A 16,479-nucleotide genomic window follows, 5' to 3' on the forward strand; every position below is an offset into this window, starting at 1 on the left:
GGAGTGAAATCAGGAAGCACTTTTCAATAAAGGCCAAAGAAACTCTAAAGCAGCTAGAGATGGTGGGTCAAATCAAATTTTAAGAATGGAATTGATAATTTTTTTTAAGTAATGTTAAAAATAGATATCACAGATTCAGTGTCCTCTTTTCCCTACATCGCTGTAAAGTCTCTTTTATATGAACATACTTGAAAGCTGTACACTGATGCACTGAATGAAAACCAAAAAGCCATCCAGACACATATTAGTCTGTTGTAGGAGTATGATAATTTGAACCATGCTGTATTGAAAACCAAACATAGGGTAGTAATTACCTAGATTGCTTAAAACACAGGAGTTTTATTGCTTACCATTACTAAACTGTTAAGCGCTCAACCCACTTGGCATCGAACATCAATGTTAGAATTACTTTAAAATGTGCAGAGCCAAGAGATAAATGAATACAGTGTCAACACAGCAGAACACTGATGAAGTTTTGCCTAAGTTGAGCTCTGGCGCTATATTACATGAATACAAGAAAAAAAATTGATGTAGTGTTCACAGGCCATACTTGGTCAGACAAGTTAAATAGAAGCTAATAATTCCCACATTTCAGAAAAGTAGGTTTGCCAATTGAAATTCTTATTGTGGCCTGGCTCATTTGCAGAACAGGGCAAAGTTAGCCATAGGCAATCTAAACAGCATGTCAGGCCAAAATAAACAGTCAGGTGTATAGATAGGCATTGAACACCAGAATATCACAAGTCTTCCAAATTGCAACATCAGGTGCATAACTGCTTAGCATAGGGCACCACAAGCAATTTCAAAAACATACCTGATTAAAAACAAACAACAGCTGAAAAATTTAAAATTAGACAATCCTAGTTAAAATGACAGATGGAAAAATTATCCATTATATTTTCGTAAATAATACAACAATCAGTTTCTTATATTCACTTGAGAGTAGCAACACATTCAAATGTATAGACTCTATGAAGTTATTTTCACTTGTAAGAATTCAGGAAACTGACAATTTATCCCGTTAAACTCAAACCACAGAGTAAATTAATTTTTAGAATAGTGGAATAGCAATCAAGAGATTGTGAGACCAAATCCAACAGTGGTAAATTGTCAAATTTAATTCAACAAATCTGGTCATTTTTAAGTTACCATTAGGAAATTGGCCTGCGTTTCAAGCCTACAATTCAAAAACAGCTTGAAAATAAAAGAAAACTTGATGCGAGGATCTGATCTGCAAACAGAGGACAAGGACAGCAACGTGGAACAAGTAACAGTTTTTCGAGCACACTTGTGGGTCAGGTGGAATAGCTATGCTATTCCTGGTAAGCAAACACACCCAAAAAATATAATTTCCTTCTGTTATCCTCCAAGACCCACAATCCCCAATTGAAAACTCGATTTAATATCAAGTTTGTTTAGTTCTTACCTTCCAGGTTTGTTTATGTATTTTTGGAGCCGAGCCTTCACTTCATCATAGGTGAGAAAAGCCATGTAGCCAGGGTGGGTCACAGCCAAGAAATTCCAATTCCGTAAAATAGAGGTCCAAGGCTAACAATGAAAAACAGTTAAGTCGTTCCCCTGAACATACAAGGCAAATGATTCAGCTTTTAAAGAAAGTAGAGGAAATAAAGACTAAATAGATGCTAAATTTAAAAAAACCTTTAAACTATCGTAAATCTACTGTAAATAAATCAAGAGAGGGCGATGCAACATAGCAGTCTATTTCTTGAAACTTTGCATTCTGACAGCAATAGCCAGAGTCCCGAAGGCCAGCTGTGCCACTTAAATGACTAATTTAGGGCCTCTTCCAGCAATTGGCTATACATTGGTGGCTGATGGGATCTCTGCCACTTAGAGGAGTCACCTAGTTAAACTTGACAGCCTTCCTAGTGGCTTAGTTCAGGAGCAGTGTGGCCTTCCTAATTATGCAGCAAATGTAGGAAGGTACCTCCAGTGGCACTGCTCACTCTGGTTAATACCACCGTCCCTTCAACATTCACGCTGCACAAAAGTCCGCCTGACAATTTAACAGATGGTCAGGACCAAACCCATCTCAGTTTTCCAACCTGTCAACAGGGTCAGTACTACTCCAACAAAAAAAAAATCATAGAACATAGAAAAGTACAGCTCAGTACAGGCCCTTCGGCCCACGATGTTGTGCCTTCATGATAATTCGGAATGAACGTGCCCTGAGGCTAGCTGTGTAACAACAGGGAAAAAAATTACATCTGTTTAGTCAAACAAAACATTTCACTTTTGTTTTTAAAATGTTCTCAAATTTTCCATTGGCCAAAGCTCAAAATAATTGAATTTCTCCCCTTAACTATAGTTTCTCATTCCTGGTTATATCCTAATAGAGTTCCCAAAGTTTTAATGCGCTTTCAGTAATTGGATATTCAAAACCACAATCATTGCACTAAGGAACATTTTGGGCAAGTGTTTCACATGAGCACGTACTCCATTTCACTATGTTGTTGTTTAGGGAACCCAGTTTGAATGTCATTAGGAACAATTAATTTTTGATTGCAAACTTAATTGTGCTTACTTTTTATTTTGTTTTGCCACTTCCACGCCATATTCCTCTATTACTTTTTAAATTTCATCCAAGAAACATAGGCATTGCTGGCTGACCAGCATTTATTGCCCATCCCCAGTTGCCCTTGAGAAGGTAGTGGTGAGCTGCCTTCTTGAACGACTGCAGTCCATGTATGGTAGGTGGATCCATAATGGTCTAAGGGAGGGAATTCTAGAATTTTGACCCAGCGACTGAAGAAATAGTGATAATATTTCGACATCAGGGTGGTGAGTGGCTTGGAGAGGAACTTGCAGCTAGCAGTGTTCCCATATATCTGCTGCCTTTGTCCTTCTAGATGGAAGTGGTCGTGGGTTTGAAGGTGCAGCCTGAAGTTCTTCTAAGGTGGATATCGATGGTGTGAACAGTTCACGCTGCTGCTATGGACCATCGCTAGTGAAGCAAGTGAACGTTTCTAGATGTAGTGCCAATCAAGCAGCCTGCTTTGTCCTGGGTGGTGTTAAGCTTCGAGTCTTGTTGGAGCTGCTTCCATCCAGGCGAGTGGGGTGTATTCTATCATATTCCTGGCATGTGCCTTGTAGATGATGGAAAGGCTTTGGAGAGTTTGGAGTGTGTTACAGCATTCCTACCCTCTGACCTGTCATCATAGCCACTGTTTTGTGGCCAGTCCAATTGAATTTCTCAGAATGTTGGAGGTTGAGGATTCAGTGATAGTAATACTACTGAATATCAAGCAGCAGAGGTTAGATTGTCAGTTATTGGTGACGGCTATTGCTTGGCATTTGTGTGGCATGGATGTTACTTGCCACTTGTCAATCCAAGCCAGGATATTTTCCAGATCTTGTTACATTTGAACATGGACTGCTTCAGTATCTGAAGAGTTGTGAATGGTGCCGAGCATTGTGCAATCATTACTGAACACCCCTACTTCTGACCTTATGATGGAGGGAAGGTCTTTGATGAAACAGCTAAAGATGGTTGGGCCTAGGTCACTATCCTGATGAACTCCTGGAACTGAGATGATTGACCTCCAACAATCACGACCATCCTCCAATGTGCCATGCAGGACTCTGTAATCCATTTCTTAACCAATGGTAAAGCAGATCCCAATATATCTATCAGTATTCAATATTTTCCGTTACGTTTTAAATATCAGCAGCAGTCCAAGGCTAGCTCATCCACTCATCCAACTGGAAGGAAAAATAGTTACTGCTGGTACTCAAAAGGAACTGTGTCCATTTACAGACATGTCCCTAAAGTTTTATAAATTTACTTCTCAAATATATTTTCTAAATGTGTCACATCAATAGAGTCCATAGTTTAACAAAAGAAGCTGCCTTATTTCAGCCCACTGTGCCCATCCTGGAATTATTACATTCATTACTCATTGAAGGGACAGAGCTGGACAAAATATTTTGCCAAATAAATGGGAGCCTGCTACCTGCACACATTTACTTGGAAGCCTGCACCATGTCAAAAATATCTTTTTGGTTTAAATTATGGAAGAGGATCATACATTTCTTTCAGAATATTTTTTACAGCCACATTGCTGGCTACCAATATACATTATTGATAGCATCAAGTAATTCATTTAAGTTACTCTGTTTGTTAAATACAGAATTTCCATCCTGTACTGTAAGTTAGCATTCCATTAAGTTGCGTCATATTTTTGTACTAAGAGGACCTGTGTTTTACAGTGTTTTATTAGGGATGCATTTTTGGAAGAAAACAATATACCATCAGAATCTTCATTAATTCTCCCATTTCTAGTAATATACCCAAGAAACTGAGGGGCAGCCAGCAAAGTTCTTTCTTTAAAACAAAAAGAGTAGCCAAAAATATCGCCAATGTACAATGAACTCATGATGCTTTTTTTGTCACGGCATATCACGAACTTTTAACACAGAAGTTTGCACCACTTCCTGCAACAGACCATTCAGAGAACGGTGGGGCAACGAACGAGTTCGGAAATAAAGGAATTTATAACAATCTATTAAAAATCTTGTGGAAGCTTAGCCTGTTCAATCAAGTCTTTGTTCAGAACATTATGTCACTGTACGTGCAAAAACAATTTAAAATACACATTACATAAGTGCACCCCTCATTGACATTAAGTTTCCAGTTGCAAGTGAAAAGCAATAAGTGCGCCCACGTACATACACACATACACACACGTTCAATAGCTTTACATTTCACACAAAGCTTTTTCTCTCTGCTACACATCAAAACGTTTTGCGGATTAGCACAACTATTGTCCTCCCAATTTAAAATAAACTGAATAAACACAATATTTAAGGTAACAAGGTGTAGAGCTGGATGAACACTGAAGACCAAGCAGCAGAGGAGCAGGAAAGTTGACATTTAGGGTCGAGACCCTTCTTCAGAAATGGGGGAGGGGAAGGGGATTCTGAAATAGGGAGAGAGGGGGAGGCGGATAGAAGATGGATAAAGGAGAAAGTTCTAGACCCGAAACATCAGCTTTCCTGCTCCTCTGACGCTGCTTGGCATGCTATGTTCATCCAGCTCTACACCTTGTTATCTCAGATTCTCCAGCATCGGCAGTTCCTAATATCTCATAAACACTATGTTTATTCTCATTTCCAGATAATTATATTGTAATCATTAACTCACCTGAAACAGTCTGGTGAAGATATCAAATTCAAAGATTGAAATATAATCATTACACGTCAAATCAATTGTAGACTTCAGAGCCATGGCTTCCAAACCAGAGCTGATAGGATGGACTTCATGAAGGCACTGTCTAAAGACCTTCCATGGCACAATAGTCCTGAAAGAGAGAGAATGATAAAGAAACTATTCTCTTAGCAATGAGCAACAGTTTAATATGAAAAAGTACAATTGTTTACATAACAAACATTTCTACATTAGCATATAACTCGAATCATTTTTTTCCTGAGTATACTATTTCATTTGCAAAAGAACATGGCTTCTTAATCAAAATCATTTTTATTGAAATTCTAATCAAGAAAACAAGTGAAATAATAAGTGAAATGTTAAACCCGATTTGTTTTTCAAACACACTGAAACTGTACAGCTTTTCACAAAATATGCAGCAATACTGCATGTGTTACCTGTCTAAGCTATGACATTTTACAATTTCTCCTTACTCAATAGGTACAAATTTCTATGCACAAAACTTTATTAGCTTGTGTAGTGTGGAGTTAAATATATATGAAAGATGCTGTAGGTATTGTGAAGCATAATAACAACATCCTTATGAAAACTGGATTTGACACATCAATAACCAGTACAATATCTTATGAGGACTGGAGAGCCCTGGAATTCAGAAACAGTTACCTTTTTTGTAGTTTCTCAAGTACACCCTCACTATCCATTACAACTGCAATCAGTGAGATAAAGTAACCACTATGGTTTCAAATTGGGGATTTCAAGGAAAATAAACTTCTATTTCTTTTATAGAACATAGAACATAGAACATAGAACAGTACAGCACAGAACAGGCCCTTCAGCCCACAATGTTGTGCTGACCATTGATCCTCATGTATGCACCCTCAAATTTCTGTGACCATATACATGTCCAGCAGTCTCTTAAATGACCCCAATGACATTGCTTCCACAACTGCTGCTGGCAACGCATTCCATGCTCACACAACTCTCTGCGTAAAGAACCTGCCTCTGACATCCCCTCTATACTTTCCACCAACCAGTTTAAAACTATGACCCCTCGTGCTAGCCATTTCTGCCCTGGGAAATAGTCTCTGGCTATCAACTCTATCTATGCCTCTCATTATCTTGTATACCTCAATTAGGTCCCCTCTCCTCCTCCTTTTCTCCAATGAAAAGAGACCGAGCTCAGTCAACCTCTCTTCATAAGATAAGCCCTCCAGTCCAGGCAGCATCCTGGTAAACCTCCTCTGATAAACAAAGGACCACAAAAGATCTCTTTTAAAAGTCTTGCATTCCTGACTTAAGCGTTAAAAAAAGCGTTACTCCTATCCAACCTTGACAACATTATTTGAAATGCATTGTACCATATTAACTTTTCATTTTGACTGAAATTATTTCCATACTCAGAAATGAAACGCCATCTAGTTAGGGGAAAAAACCACACGTGCTGGAAATCAGAAACAAATAGTGAAATTGCTGGAAAAAAAACCACAGTGGACCTGGCAGCACCTGTTGGGGGAAAAGCAGGGTTAACATTTTCAGTGACTCTTTAACAGTTGAAGACCCTTCAGCTTACTGTGTTTTCTTTATTTCTGTTTTTGATTCCGCTATCTAGCTATTTTTTGCTTAAAATTACAAATTTAGAAACAACATATAAATCTATTCTAAAGAGGACTTTTCTTTTCAATTATCAACAGTAAATGATTATTAAATGTGTACAACTCTGAACAAAATGATAACCAAAATAAGTGCTTAAAGTTTTGCACACTTTTCAACTAAATCTCAGCATAAACTTGGTTAATTACATTACGTGCATTCAGATCTCCCTGTATCTGAAGCAACGAAAAGCAACACTCTAATTTCTATTTGTATTTCCATGGAGCACAAAGAAGCAGTTTTGTTAAACCCACTAATGAAATACTGAAATTTCATTCAATCACACTTCAAGTTGATTCATCCAGGTAAATTAAAAACGAATGAAGTTAAATAATCTGGTCAAGATGATGGTACGCAAAATGAAACTAACTCAACCTCCAATACAACAAATTAAGGAAGTCAAAAACTCTGGAAAAACCCATGTTACTGGTGACCAATCATGTAACAAATATCAATTTAAACTCAACACTATTCAGTATCCTCTCTCTTCAAACCACAAACCACAAGTGTTACCACTTTGTTGTCCACTAATCATTAAAAAAAGATGCACACTTGGTTATATAGGAGCATTACACTGATGTAAACAACAGAGACTTGGTGCAGAACCAGTTGTGAAATACTGATCACTTTAAAGGGATATAAATCCTGTACAACACACTGAAAACCGGTTAGTGGGGACTGTTATCTCACTTTCCATAGGGACACAGAAATAAGAATTATTGTTATACTGCAGAATTATGCATAAAATCACTAGCATTTTGCTGAGAAAAAGTTAGCAAGATGCGGTAAAACAAAATTTTCACGCCGTTAATAACATCAATTTTATCCTTGAACTAAATGGTGCTCTTCAAATTATTTATCAACTTTGTCAGAAATCTAAAATTAAGTGACTCCATTCCATGACATTAGGAAGCTCCCATTCAATTAACTTCTTGTTTAATTTTACAAAAATGACTCTCCATAGTTCTGACCTCCACAATATGTTCTTACAAAACTACAAAGTTCCCAAAAGGGACTTCACATTTTGGGTACAATGCATATCCCACATAGGACCAGGATCATTACAATGGGGGAAGGGTAAACAAGGATGGTTGAAAAGTAGTTGAAGACAAAATTAATAAACGTGAATTAGACAAGGAAAATAAAAATGCAGAAGTAACAATAGAATATAAGGGAAAACCGAAATAAGAAAGAAAATGTGTAATGTCATCAAAATAAATTTAAAACAAAACAAATATTTATGGCTCAATCTCAATATTGCATAAGTGAATGAGGTTTCAGCAAATTAAATTATTTCCTATAATTTTGTTGCTTGTAGAAACAAGAAGTCAGACTTAAAAGCATGTTCCTATAAATTACCAGGAGCACAGACTTGGGATGTACTCAAAATTTCAATTTTTTTTAATGTACTAGAATTACATGAGGAAAATGACAATGTCTCATAGTCTTCAAAGCTCTCCAGCTGTCAAATACAACACCAGATGCTTCATAAACAGGAAACCACTCAGCCCCCTGCTGAAACACCACATCAGATGAAACACAGAAATGACGTCTTTCATACAGCAAGTGAAAAGGTTATATCTTAAAGAAATCGCTGCCACACAAACTGATTTAATTCTACAAAGTCCTTAATGTAAAGCACCAGCGGTGAATTCCAGGAGTATTAATGAAATGCATTGCACAAGATTCAGCCATGCTGTCTCAGGTGCAGACTAACAGAGGAAAATGTTAACTCAGGGATTACGACATACTCACTGTACAATGATTCCAACTTTCAGTAACACCACTACTTCATTTTCAGGCTTAAGAACATAATTCTAAGTACTTGGTAACTGAGTTGAACAAAAGTACTCTTCTCCCAGACATGTCAAAGTCATAAGTTTGAATACTCTCATGACTGGCATTAGTTGGCTTTGTGATGCCAAAATTAATGTATTAACTAACAGTGATAGACAGCAGATAGACTGTTACTAAAAACTGTACTTCCTAACTTTTGCAAAGCAGTAATCCCAATTGAACTCTTATGTATATTATACACCTTAACTGCCACAGTGTGTTTATAATAATTCAGCAAATATTTTAATCTTCCACCAAACACAAAAGTACAAACAAAATGGACATCAACCTTACTGCAGATATCTTACCCTATGTATTTGGGAATACAAAATTGGTACAAGATTAAAGACAACTTATCTTGTTTTTGATGATGCAAACCTATTTCAAGATGTGAAAAATATCAGTATTGCCAACTGTCCAATACAGTCTTCTTTGAAAACTAATGAATTGAAATCATTAACGTGCAAAACTCACTGTGTTATTTGAACATAGGCTGGTAAAGTGTATTATCAGCCTCAATTGGATTGCAAAGTCACTGTTTCTAAAACAGCAAATTTTTGATGGATCTGATCCACAAATGTATAGGTGCATGTTCGTTATGGCAAATAGGCTGGCACCATTGTGTTACCAAAAGAAGAAAACACTCATTAGCGAGCGTTCAAACCTACATGTAAGAAGCATAGAGCAAATGTTTTCTAAATTTTGTAGATCTGTACAGCTGCAAATGCAGAAACAACTTATTTTTTGATAGGACAAGAATAAGATTTGATATTGTGATATCATATTAGTTTCTGTACAGAGAAAGGTACAGTCATGAGTTTTGAATATTAGAACTAACAGTTCAGTTAAACAGCTGAAAACTTAATTTTTAAAAGATTGTACAACATTGAGATAATTCATAGCATTCAGCCATACTGAACTGAGAGAGAGCTGCCTCAACTGAAAATGCCCTCAATAAAGTTACCTGAAGCTTGACACTTTTAAGCATATGTACAGCACCGTTTCACAGGCTACAATGAATACAAAGTGACAGAATTTTCTCCCAATAACATCGTGTGGTATCTACCTTCCATTTTGCAAACGAAAGCCTCAAAGTCTGCAAGTTTAACTTTTTGTGATTACCATTCAGGGTTAAAATGGAAAATTAACATAATTTGAAGCAAATGAATTTGCTGTAATGCAGCCAAGTCCCAAATTGTGCCAAGAAGGAAGTGTTTAACACAAGCAATGTTCTAGATTGTTCACGATTTCCACAATCATAAGGCAATCTTAATTAAGTTTAGACTAGACTTCCAGAGTCAGAGCTTTTGCATTATTGACATTTTGCCACTTTCAAACTAAACCTGAAAGGATATTAAAAGTACTGCTCTTGTCTATTCAAAGGTCATCTCTACCTTCTTCCTTCAAGATGCCCAAGGTTCTCGCACAAGCATACAGCCTGGAAAAGTCACCCCAAACTGCTCTACCTCAGGATAGTTTTATTCATTGCCCATGATAATGAGCACATCACGTGCCCCAGTGGAAAGAGTATTCCCTGCTACCCTCTAGCAAAAACAACCTCTACTAAACAGGAATTTAAGCAAGATGCTTGGCTTGCAGGAGTCAATCAGCACTATTCAGATGCTCTACATCTCTGTCATAAATGAATTCCCTTGAAAATCGAGATTCAAGTCACATTAAGTAGACATATAATCCTGCATAACTCGACAATGATGCTCTGGCCAAGAAACTGAACATGAGATTGTTGGTGCTAAGGAAACAATTTAAAATACTTTCCCTGCCATTAATTTTAAGTTAATGTTTGGAAAGTATAAAGTAAGCAGAATTTAAGCATCAAGATAGGTCCCAGGATAGTAGTGTGTATGTTCCTACTCAAAATCTGGCTGGGTGATACCACAAAGTTCTGAACACTGCATGTGCATAGTTAGTGATCCCTTGTACTGGAAAGAGCCCAGCAATAACTGAAAACTCAGCAGCTTGGATACCTTGGTTTTTTGAGTTTCTCCTGAACAGGCCAAATGGTTGTGTTTCCTGTGAAGGCAAATCAATGAATGAGATTTTTAAAAATATCTGACAAGAAAAAGTCACTATTTAATGTCTTGGATAGAACTCAGAACCTTCAACTAACTTGACTGAGATTTTTGAAGAAGTTACAAAGTAGAGAAGTAGACACTATCTATATGGACTTCAGCAAGGGGTTCAACAAGGTTTTACGTGGTAAGCTTGTTAGCAAGTTCAGACCACATGGAATCCAGGGAGAGCTAGCCACTTAGATGCAAAATTGGTTTGTAGGTAGGAGACAGACCAGCAGCATGCCTCAAGAACTGGTGCTGGGTTCACTGCTTTTTGTCATTCATATAAATGATTTGGTTGTGAATATCAGAGGAATGGTTTGTAAGTTTGCAGATAACACCAAAATTGGTGATGTAGTCGACAGTGAAGAAGGTTATCTGAGTCCAACAGGACCTTGATCAGACGGGCAAATTGGCAAGGATGAACAGATAGAGTTTAATTTAGCTAAATGTAAGGTGCATCATTTTGATAAGGCAAATCAGGGCCGGACTTATATATTAATAGTAAGGATCTTGGGAGCGTGCTGAACAAAGAGACCTTGGGGTGCAGTTCCTAGTTCCTTAAAAGGTGTAGTCACAGGTAGACAGGGTAGTGAGAAAGTGTTTGGTACGCAAACCAAACCTTTATTGGTCGGTGCTTTGAGTATAGAAGTTGGGATGTCAATTGCAGTTGATCTGGAATTTGGTTAGGCCACTTTTGGAATACTGTGCTCAATTCTGGTCTCACCGCTACAGGAAAGATGTTGTGAAACTTGCAAGGGTTCAGACAAGATTTACAAGCATGTTGCCAGGGTTAGAGGTTTCGAGCTAAAGGGAGAAGCTGAATGGGCTGGGGCTATTTTCCCAGGAGTGTCAGAGGCTGAGGGGTGACTTTACAGAAATTTATAAAATCAAGAGGGGCATGGATACGATGAACAGCCAAGATCTTTTCCTCAGGGTGTGGGAGTCCAAAACCAGAGAGATTGGGTTTAAGGTGGGAGGGGAAAGATTTAAATGAGCCCTGAGGGTCAACTTTTTCACGCAGGTGGTGGTACCTGTGTAGAATGAGCTGCCAGAGGAAGTGGTGAAGGCTGGTACAATTACAATTAAAAGGTATCTATTGGGTGCAAGAATAGGAAGGGGATATGAGCCAAATGCTAGTAAATGGGACTAGATTAATTTGGGATATCTGGTCAGCATGGATAGGTTGAATCGAATGGTCCGTTTCCATGCTGTACAACTCTATGGCTCTATAACAAAGCAGCGCTCCATTATTGCAATATAGTCAACCCAGTTATCTACCCTAGCACCCATAGTCAGGATTCATTGCAAAACATTTACAGATCAGGCAAGTTTGCTACTACAGCATAGTCAAGTTTTACACTTCAGCTGATCTAATTCCACCAGTAACTTCATTTATTAGATCTGTCATCATTTTTAACAAATTTAACATTTATCAGTCTGCCATATCCTTTGCTACTGTATTTGCTTAACATGTTTATCTGCTTTTAACGTCTCCTCAAGGTCAGGTACATTTAAAACTTTCTTTTTACTGAAACTTTTGCAGAGTTCTTCACTTGCTTTACTTTCATTATTTCTTTACTAATCTACTTAACTGTGTAACTATGGAGAATTTAACGCAAAAACAAGCAGTCAGTCCAACTGGTCTCTGCAGGCATTTATGATCATCATAAGTTTTCTCCCATCTCCTGTCATTCAATTTTCTCAGTGCAGTCAACTGAACTTCTTCCACTTGGTTTATTTTCTATTCCTTCTTACCAATAACATTTTGTTCCCTTCCTCCACTGTGAAAACAAACACAAAAAGGTCACTTAACAATGGCATTTCTGCCATGCCCTTTGTGCCCATTATAGTTTCACCTGCAAAGCTTTACTGACCTTCCCCTTCGCTATTTCTTTACTGTAAGCTTTAATAGTTGCATTTTTTTCCATATTCTCATTTGCATCTCATTTCTTTTCTCTATCCCCTTGTGATTTGTCTAAATAGCTCTCCAGATTAGTAGTCAAACTTCCTTACATTTAGGTAAACCTCAACCTAGTAGCCTGATGTTAATCTGTACCATACTTGTTGACTGTGGTAGCTTCAGTACAGAAAAAGTATGAGGCATCTAACAACTTTGCATGTTACTATACTATAGATGGCTACGGCACACCAAAAAAGATCCTTCAAGCCTGCAATGGTCAAAAGACAATTACCGAACTATTCTAAGATAACACAGTGTGGAGTTGGTGAAGCACAGCAGGCCAGGCAGCAGAGGAACAGGAAAGTTGATGTTTCAAGTTTAAATGTCAACTTTCCTGCTCCTCCGCTGGTGCCTGGCCTGCTGTGTTTCTCCAGGTCCAAACTGTCTTATCTCTGACTCCAGCATCAGCAGTCCTTACTATCTCTACCTAACTATTCTAATGCTACTTCTTTGAATACTCCTCATTGTCTGACTTTAGACTTACTCATCAGCAGTTCAGTCCTGTATACCGGGTACCAATTCATTTCCAGTCGTATAACTGAGCCCATCCTCTTCTCCAATGAAAATTAATACTCTTAAAATGCTCACAACTATTACAGTCCATAAGGGTTAAAATCAACACTGACTGGGATACTTGAGACGCATAAAATTCTACTGCAAACAAGGTACAAACATACTAAACAAATTTGTTCTGATATAGAAAATGACAATAGCCATGTCAAAATCAGCTTTTCTGGATTATTCAAAAATAGATCCCATTATACGTTCCCTTCTTAGAACCTTGTAGTTTCAATAGCAAACATTTACCTAATTTTCTAAATAGGAGATGGAATAAATGCTCTTTGCTCCAACCTTTCTCACTCCCAGTGGAAAAGCATTTCTGCATAACAATAATCTTTATATGTAATATTCTAAACTACCTTCTTCAAACTTAAGAAATATGTCAAATGAGTAATTATTTTCAGTGATTCTGTAAACAGAATAAGCACTCTCATTTTATTTGCTCTATTGGTTTTGTAAATTTTTAAATCTCCACTTTCACCTCTCTACTCCAATGACAATAGTTCCAGCATACCAAGTCCATGCTCACAAATATATTTTTCTATTTTAAACATCATTTTGTAGAATCTAAACCTCTACAGGGTCCATGACTTTTGCATCCCGTGCATAAGGGCATTCAAATTGGACCTGAAGAGCCACCTGGTTAATACTTTGCATGAATCCATCATTGACTCATTATATTTACTCTGTGGCCCCAAATATTAAAAGCAAAAAACCATAAACAGGTCATAAGATCTATCCACATTTGTGTTTTTAGGAAATTATACATTTGAACCTCTAGGTGTCTCTATCATCCACATTCTTCAGTGCCTTTCTATAAAATTAGACGATAATGTTTCCAAAGCAAAATAAGACACAGAGTCCAAAACAGCCTTACCTTCGAAGACAGTCAGAATGGCTTCGAAGGGCATCTACACATCGCAGTTTTAGCCATTATTCATTAGTTTGATTACCTACAGGCCCTATGAATCATATAGGTTGGCTCCACGTCCGTTTCTTCTTCAACTGAGTTCTTCAGGAAAATCACACATACACCAGGGGTCAACAGCTTGTTGGTGGTGTTTGGGGGGGGCGATGGTAAGAGTGAGGCGATGGTAATGGTGGTGGTTTAGGTTGTAAGTTTAGTCCAGTTGTGGTACTTAAAATCAGGAAAAATGTTTTATAAATTGGGACAGATCAAAATCTTACTTGTCCAAATCACAATACAATCGTCTGTGTACTGTCCCTAGAAAACCAGGATACAATGTCCCCTTGTGTAAAAGTATATAGCTATAGTTCATGCTTTTCTGCAAGGAGGTATCACCTCACTTTGCTAAAGTCTACACATTTTGAGAACATGTTCATGCATGTTTGCCAAACTTCATACCTTTCTATTGATAACAAGCCTCACAAAGAAGTTCAAATTATACAAGGAATAAAAGTGGATGCATAACTTGGCCAAAGGTAAATTACTTCAAGCCTACTACATTCCAAGTAATGCACATTTATCTGAACCTTTGGTTTTCAGCCAATTTTCCTTCAGGCCACTGAAATTCTTCTTGTGCCTGATGTCAAATGATTTCTAACAACTTTCACACACCACCTCAATGTGTCAAAAATTCAAATGAACCGTACATACAATCTACGAATACTTCTAAAGTACAGTCACTGCTGTATTGTAAGCAAAACTGAGAAAACTTCCATCCAGCAAGGTCCCTCAGATGGGAACAAGTTAAATATCAATTTGTCTGCTTTACTGGAATTGATTGAATGGTGGATGTTTGACAGCAAAGAGTTCCCAAAAGAACTTGCCGGGATGAGTGTCCTGCTGCAGTATCGTCACGAAGCAATTTGGGAAATGCATCACAGTGAAGTAGTCCAGGAAAAATGCAAAGAAGAGACATGTGGCAAGAAAAGGCAGCTTATAGCTTGTAAGATCTTCATTTTGGGTTTATAGTTTGTAAAGGCATTAATATAAATGCACAGACAAGAAGGACTGTAGAGTATCTGACACTTCTCTGGACTTCTACACTGATATTAAGGGGAATCCAAAGACTCAATTTAAAGGGATGAGGTATGGAAGTAAAGATCAAGGCCACACAGTGTTCCCCCTGCTCTAATCTACTGAAAGTTTTTGAGGATATAACTTTTAGAGGTGATAACTGGGAAGCCAGTGGAAATGGTTTACTTGGGCTTTCACATAAGAAATTAGCATGCAACATTAAAGTGCATGAGACTGGCGTGGAGTTGGCAGACAGGAAACAAAGAGTACAGTGGCAGCCAGTGACAACAGGAAACAGTGTTTGGACTCCAGCTATTCACAACATATATTAAATGATACAGATGAGGGAACTAAATGTAATATCACCAAGTTAGCAAGCAACAAAGCCTGGTGGGATGATGAATGGTGAGGGCAATGCATAGATGCTTCAGTGTGATTTAGACAAGTTGTGCGAGTGGATAAATACTTGGCAGGTGAAGTATAATGTGGATAAATATGAGGTTACTCACCTTGGTAGCAAAAACAGGAAAGCAGATTTTTATCTCAAGAGGGACAGGTTGGGAAACAGAGATGCAAACAGACCTCAGCGTTCTTGCATACCAATCGCTGAAAAGAAGCTGGAAGATGCAGCAGGCAGTGAAGGAGGCAAGTTGTATGTTGGTCTTCAGTGAGAAAATGTGTGTTCAGGGAAGTGGTGTCTTGCTGGAATTGTACAGGGCCTTGGCGAATACACACCTGGAGTATTCACAGAATCATAGAATCCCTACAGTGTGGAAACAGGACCTTCAACCCAACAAGTCCACGTCGACCCATCCGTGCCCCTTTTCCCTGTAATTCACTTAATCTACACATTCCTGAACACTATGGGCAATTTAGCAAGGCCAATCCACCAAACCTGCACATCTCTGGACTGTGGAAAGAAACCAGAGCACTGGGTGGAAACCCACGCAGACACGGAGAATGTGCAAACTCCACACAGACAGTTGCCCGAGGTGGGAATCGAACCCGGGTACCTGGTGTTGTTAGGCAGCAGTGCTAACCACTGAGCCACCATGCCACCCTTTTGTGCACTTTTGATTTCAATATGTGCAGTAGAACATGCTGACTATGGAAGGAATGTAACAAAGGTTTATCAGACCTATTCCTGGGATGGCAGGTCTGGCATTCGAAGAGAGACTGGATCAGTTAGGACAATTCTATGATTCCATGTTTACTGAAGGTTAGAGGA

At 38.1% G+C, this 16,479-nt stretch overlaps 1 protein-coding gene across 3 annotated transcripts in view; it reads right to left on the reverse strand.

Moving 5' to 3' along the window:
* Positions 1 to 16,479, reverse strand: part of cblb (Cbl proto-oncogene B, E3 ubiquitin protein ligase) — a 160,977-nt gene that overhangs the window by 61,200 nt on the left and 83,298 nt on the right. For all 3 annotated transcript variants that reach the window (XM_059650264.1, XM_059650262.1, XM_059650263.1), the window contains 2 exons: positions 5,165 to 5,321; positions 1,427 to 1,548 (listed from right to left, as the gene is read on the reverse strand). In XM_059650264.1, coding sequence (XP_059506247.1) covers positions 1,427 to 1,548; positions 5,165 to 5,321 — 279 coding nt within the window. The remainder of the gene's footprint in view (positions 1 to 1,426; positions 1,549 to 5,164; positions 5,322 to 16,479) is intronic.

The sequence above is a fragment of the Stegostoma tigrinum genome, chromosome 12, assembly GCF_030684315.1.
Source record: "Stegostoma tigrinum isolate sSteTig4 chromosome 12, sSteTig4.hap1, whole genome shotgun sequence".
NCBI lineage: Eukaryota > Metazoa > Chordata > Chondrichthyes > Orectolobiformes > Stegostomatidae > Stegostoma > Stegostoma tigrinum.